The sequence below is a fragment of the Tachypleus tridentatus genome, chromosome 13 (genome assembly GCF_004210375.1).
Source record: "Tachypleus tridentatus isolate NWPU-2018 chromosome 13, ASM421037v1, whole genome shotgun sequence".
In the NCBI taxonomy this organism is placed as follows: domain Eukaryota; kingdom Metazoa; phylum Arthropoda; class Merostomata; order Xiphosura; family Limulidae; genus Tachypleus; species Tachypleus tridentatus.
Window position 1 is genome coordinate 221,687,372 of NC_134837.1, and position 6,000 is coordinate 221,693,371.

A 6,000-nucleotide genomic window follows, 5' to 3' on the forward strand; every position below is an offset into this window, starting at 1 on the left:
CTATGAAAATTCTTTACTTTGTACCTTCAGTAATACAAATGTAGTTGTGTAGATGTACATTTTAAAGTTCTCTGAATAAATACTGTTGAAACAAGTAATAAATGTTTTCAACCTTTGACAAATGTCATGTCCACTTTTAACAGATTTGTTTGAGCTTTATAGTCTACTTGTGTATGTTACATACATGTGTGTGGTCATTAGAAAAACTTATTTTGTGCTATAATGTAACAAAGATTATTTTAAAATTGGCACATAGTTGTTGTCATGGGGTACGTGTAACTGCTTCTAATATTGTTGACTGTTTGATCAACTACTTGATTTACAGTTCCTTCTTACCTAAATATGTTACAGTTACAGACACAGTTTAAACTGTATTTAGGTCTTACTTTAATTGGTTAGTTAATTATTTGTTAGTTATGTTTTAAAATGTATAAGTGAAGGGCTTATACATTTTTAAATATAAATCACACTTTGCAAAATTTGTCAGAACATATAATTTTGTATGGTGCACAAACATTTTTCCAAAGGGTTGTGCATGTCTGCCAGAGGCACTGTAACAAGCCTTGAGGGTACTGTTAATTTGTGTCAAGATAAATGGTAAGTGGTAAAGGAAATATAAAACATTGATAATTAACTATACATGAAAAGGAAAAGACCTGAAACTATGAATTTAACAAAAGGAAAATCTGTAAAAATATTCTACCAAAAATTAAAAGGTACACATTTTTTTTTATTTCTTAATTTTAATTATTTCATTACATTGAATGTTGATGATAATAACTAGAGTTATGGATATGGTAGAGAAAATGAAAATAAAATACAAACATTTACCTTAAAAAATCTTTTGATATTCATTTAGAAGGTTCTAAAGGATGCACATATGAAATATGAAAACTACAATATGAAGGAAAGTATTTTTATACTTAAAATGAATATCACCTTGCACTTGACCTATTTTAACTGTTTGAGTGCAAGTGGATACTATAGATAAATAAAATTTTTAGTAGAAAGATGCCATTCTTTGTGTACAAAATACTTATAAACTGTAACAAGATTTTACGGTATTTGTGAGAATGCTCAGAATTACTCTATGTGTTTTGCATCAATGCTCTTCCCCAGTTTAAGTGTTACAAACTGCAATAGGCCATGCCAAAAGGGTTAATAACTTAGTAAAATATCCTTTTTATGTTAAATAGTATGGCAGTATTACAGGTACATGTGATTGCTCATTTTGTATGGACTGCAGGTATTTCTTAGTTGACCACTGCAGGAAGAGCAGATTTTCTAAATGAGGAAATGTCCAAACTTGAACTGCTCTGTTCCACATAGATTTGAAGAGAACTTTCAATGGGCACCAAATCCAGTTTTGCAAGCTGGAGATTATCAGCATTGTGAGTGTCTTGAGAGGGTAGTTGATCATCACACTAATGAGAATTATCCTGCACAGATTTTGTTGAAAGTTTCAGCTGTTGTTGAACAGATACCAGCATGCAGTTTTCATATTGGAAATATAATTACTTGAAATATAGTGCTAATAACTGCAATGTATTAGTAACGTAGAGAAAAAGATGGAAAGAATAATTCCTTTATTTGGAGGTATTAAAAAACAAAAAGCACTTTGAGTGTCTCATTTAAAGTGACAGCACTAAATTGTTTCAACATTTAGCTGCTACAACTCTTGTGAAGTTCTAGCTGTTTATTTCAGGATATCAAAAGTGCTGCATTAGTAGAACGAGATACCTGAAAAAGTGTGAAGTGTCAAAAGCCAAGATACATTTAACTGAAAGAGGGCTCTTCCAACAAAGAATTATGTAGCCCTTGCCAAGTTTTATAAGCTTCTAACTATACCTGTTGGTTGTGAGAAAAATATGAATGTGTCCTTGGGTAGTTGACTGTAATCATGAGTCATGAGAAAAGCATGACTGTATCCATGGCTCATTAGAAGAGTATTGCTATACCTGTAGGTCATTAAAAATGTATGAATATACCCATGGATCATTTAAAATGTGTGACTGTATCTAAGGGTCATTGATTATAAGTTTTATAAAATATTAATTTTTCCTTCACTCTAGATCTTGTTTTTTCATTTAGTATAGCTGCATATTCAATACTGCTTTTGAAAGAAACTTTCTCTTTCCCTCAAACCTACTGTTAGTAATTTCACCTATAAGAAATTAACATAGTTTTTAGTGTCTGCTGAGAACAAGAATAAACTAACCACCTGTTCCATACTAAATTTGTATTTGGTTAAATTTTTCAATTATAGTTATAATTTTCCTCAGCTTATATCTTTTTTTGTTTGGTTTTAATTTCTAGGAGGTACTTTACAAGGAACCATCCACATAAGGTTGCAGATTTACTTAGGACCATTTGCCTATTATTGAACAATTTTTACAGTATATACACAGAAACATATCTGAGATGAGAAAGATTGGGAGCTATAAGAATTATCCAAACTTATTTTTGTAGTACATGATGTTTGCAAAAGCAGGAAAAAATTATTCCAAAGCAGATCCCAAGAAAATGGAATGCATTCATATGAATACATATGATGGCATCTACTGTTCTTCAAAAAATCATAAAATCTTTATTCTACAAGAGAATACAGAAATTTCTGAAATAGAAAATTTAACAGATGTTCAAGTTTTTACTTTATTTTATTTTTGTAAAAGTTTTTGTTCTGTTTTTGAAAATTAAAAATATTAAAATAAATATTTGTGTTTAATTGTGTCTAAATCATTTCAGGATTTAAAGTACCAGATTTGGCTTTAAGTTAGTAACATTATCTAGAATTGTTCACATTTCTTGAAGGGGCTGGAAAGCGATTCATGCATATGTTCACTATACTGTACACATTGCTCCTAGGTTAGACATCTAGCTAACATGCTACATAGTGTTACTGAAAACCAAGAAATATATATACTTTGAACAAAGAAAGAAACTGTAATGTATGTTATAAAGCATATCTTAAACAATGTAAAAAATGGATCAAACATAACATTAATGTGACAGAAAGGGCACAAACCATATGCTATGTTAAATTATAAGTGTTATTAAAAGCTGAGTCAGAGGATGGGAAACAAACATTTTTTTAATTTGGATGATATTTGAATATTTAAGCATACAGAGCACGTGTATTGTAATATTGTACTATTATTGTTCCTTGTGTCTGTTTGTCATTATAAGCAACATATTCCTTCCTTTAATGGCACATGTTCATGTAGAACTTTTTATTTTGCTTTTTATAGATGTCTTTGCTGGGATGGCTCTACTGTTTTTACAGGAGGAGAGAGAGGTAATATTATGATTTGGGACTTAACAAAAGCACAGCTTCTTAACACTATTGCAGGACACATCGGTGAGTAAACTAAAGTTAACAATTTTTTAGTTATTGTTAGATTATGATGATGCATATTTGTTTTAGCCCTCAAATTAACAATTTATGTTTTATACCATTCACTACAATTTGTTCTTCATCATAGTAAGTAATTTCCTTGTTGCAATATTTGTTGTAAAGAACTCATAAAAAAATAATTTTCTATCTAATATACGTAATGTGCTCTATTGGTAGTTTGTGATGTTAATTAAGATATATAGATGATAATGTTTCTGTGTTTTTTATGTAAGTGATGTTATAAAGAACGTAACAAATAAGTTATGCTCCTACAAGCAATTTGCTGCATAGTTAGTACAAAAGAATATTTTATAAAATTTTCAATTATTTTAAGAACTAAATACATTACTTTTAAAGTTTTTGTAAAGAATTAAAACATTATGTAAAGAACAAGTTTTGTGCAATGTTGTTTATCTCATAAATTGTTATTCAAAGTAACTTTTAATTGATAACTTTAAAACATTTTTTTCTTGTTTTTAGTAAATAATAATCTCAATGAAATTGTGTAAGTTAAAGTTTAGTAAATTGTTTTTCTGAGGTTCACAGATATGATCAACTCCTCAGTTAATTTTTTATTTGGATATTTCACACTTGATATAAATTAAAACTTTTGAATTTTTTAATGAATAGTTCTTGTTACCCAATTTTAGTGTTATGTGTAGAACCTACTAGTTACATATAAATTTAAAATGTTTCTTATGTAAGTCAGTTAAAAGATTATGGTTGTGCTGCTTTATGATCTAAATATTCATGACAGTGTTTTTAGAGATAAATATAATAAGTGTAGCTGGTAAACTTTATCTTGAGGTGTAATCATTATTGGTCTATATTTTTAAGTCACACTAGAATGTTATAATGCAATGTGTCTAGAAATATTTGGAGTAGAAAGCATTAATCAAATTTTCAGCTAGTGTAGATTAGGAAGATATATCAATGTTCTCGTTTCCTGTTACTTGTAAGTTAGAGTGTCACACTACTTGTGAGTTATGTAAGATTGGGTTGGTTCATGTATATTGTGCTAAGGAGTAAATACTGAACTGTGCATTACACTGGGTTAGTTCAGCTCACGTACACTATAATAAGGCATAAATATTGAACTGAGAACAGCACGTGATATTAAGTTAGTGCAATTCATGTACACTATATTAAGACTTAAAGACAGCACTGAGAACTGGAAACAAGAGTTAGGTGAGATTTGGTTAGCTTAGTCATGCCTTATTTTGTAAAGCTTATAGACTGAACTTAGAAAAGAATCATATTACATTAGAATAGCTCAGTTCATGCTTAAAGACTGAACTAGTGTTAGTGACTTATGTTATTAATTGTGTTCTTATGGACTATTCTGTAACACAGCATAAAACTTTCATAATTTTTTTAAATAAATCAGCAGGTTTTATTTTCCAATAAAGTTGTGAACTTTCTATCAGACCACAAAAACCCAGTGAAAACTATTTTATTCAACTGTTTTTATGTTAAGTCAGTGAACTTTTATTTTATTTAACAATTTTTTCCACGATAATGTTGTAAAAGTATGCTATTCAACAATTTTTCATGCTAGCATTTGTTTATTTCAGAATGAGTGTAATGATTTTACTACATGAATGTTTCTAATGCAGGAACCTTATTATTGGATTATTTTGTTTTTACCTAATCCAGGACCTGTGATCTGTATCGATGGGTCTGAAGATGGAAGTTTAGTAGTGACTGGTGGCAAAGATAAGAAAATTTCTGTATGGAAGACCTTATAAATAGGAATGTTGTTTGTACATAAAATATATTTGCAGTGTACAGAAAATATTTTGCAGCACATATTCAGTTCCCATTTGTAGTACACAAGTTATTTATGCCTTGGGTGAAATTTTAACCAGTGTATTGGGTAAAATAATTGTACTAGTAAATTGTAAAATATTTATATTTATTGCTTTTAAGTTTTATGATATTTTCTAACAGTAATCAGGTATAATAGTAAATATATATGAAAACAATCCATGGATTTTCCTAAAACACAAAATGGTGTTTAATTTGTTTCTAAATATTCTTGCAGATTTTATTTTTCTCTTCATCACAGTAATAAAACTTATTTCTAAGATTAATGTTTGGGAATAACTTGAGTCTCTAAAGCTCAATATTGGAAGTATGCATACCTGTAAGATATGTAGTAAAGGGGTGGGTGGTATTGTAAGTCTCTGCAAATCTCTACTATAGAACAGAGAAGGTGGCCTTGTGTGAAAATGTAGGTGGGTCATAAGTGGGTGGTGCTGTTATGCACTGTTAGGAGGAAAATTAGATATAGCTATATTTTCATGTATCAAATGTTTCTCGCTCAATTAAAAAAATATGTAAACTACATAAAGTTAGAAATGTATTCAGAAGATACAACACAAACTCAGTATGTACATAAAGACAAAAGTAGATCAGCTTTCAAACACAATACAAATACACAGTCCTTCTTTAGGTCAACCTGAAGACAACAGCAGATCAGCAGTGAAATCATAGGATATAAATTAATTAGTTATTAGTATATAGTACCAAAACATTTAGCAGCTAGTTAATAATTAGAGTTGGTAATCATATAGGCAACAAACCATGGTAACCACTGATAACAG

General features: G+C 29.4%; 1 protein-coding gene across 6 annotated transcripts in view; it reads left to right on the top strand.

Annotated features, from left to right (window-relative positions):
* LOC143239572 (protein FAN-like) overlaps positions 1-5,747 on the top strand; it is a 192,302-nt gene extending 186,555 nt beyond the window's left edge. For all 6 annotated transcript variants that reach the window (XR_013021244.1, XR_013021243.1, XM_076480767.1 and 3 more), the window contains 2 exons: positions 3,249-3,358; positions 5,051-5,747. Coding sequence is in view for 4 of the 6 variants with exons in the window: in XM_076480767.1 (XP_076336882.1) it covers positions 3,249-3,358; positions 5,051-5,142 (202 nt within the window). In the remaining 2 variants the exon portion in view is untranslated. The remainder of the gene's footprint in view (positions 1-3,248; positions 3,359-5,050) is intronic.
* The last annotated feature ends 253 nt before the right edge of the window (positions 5,748-6,000 follow it).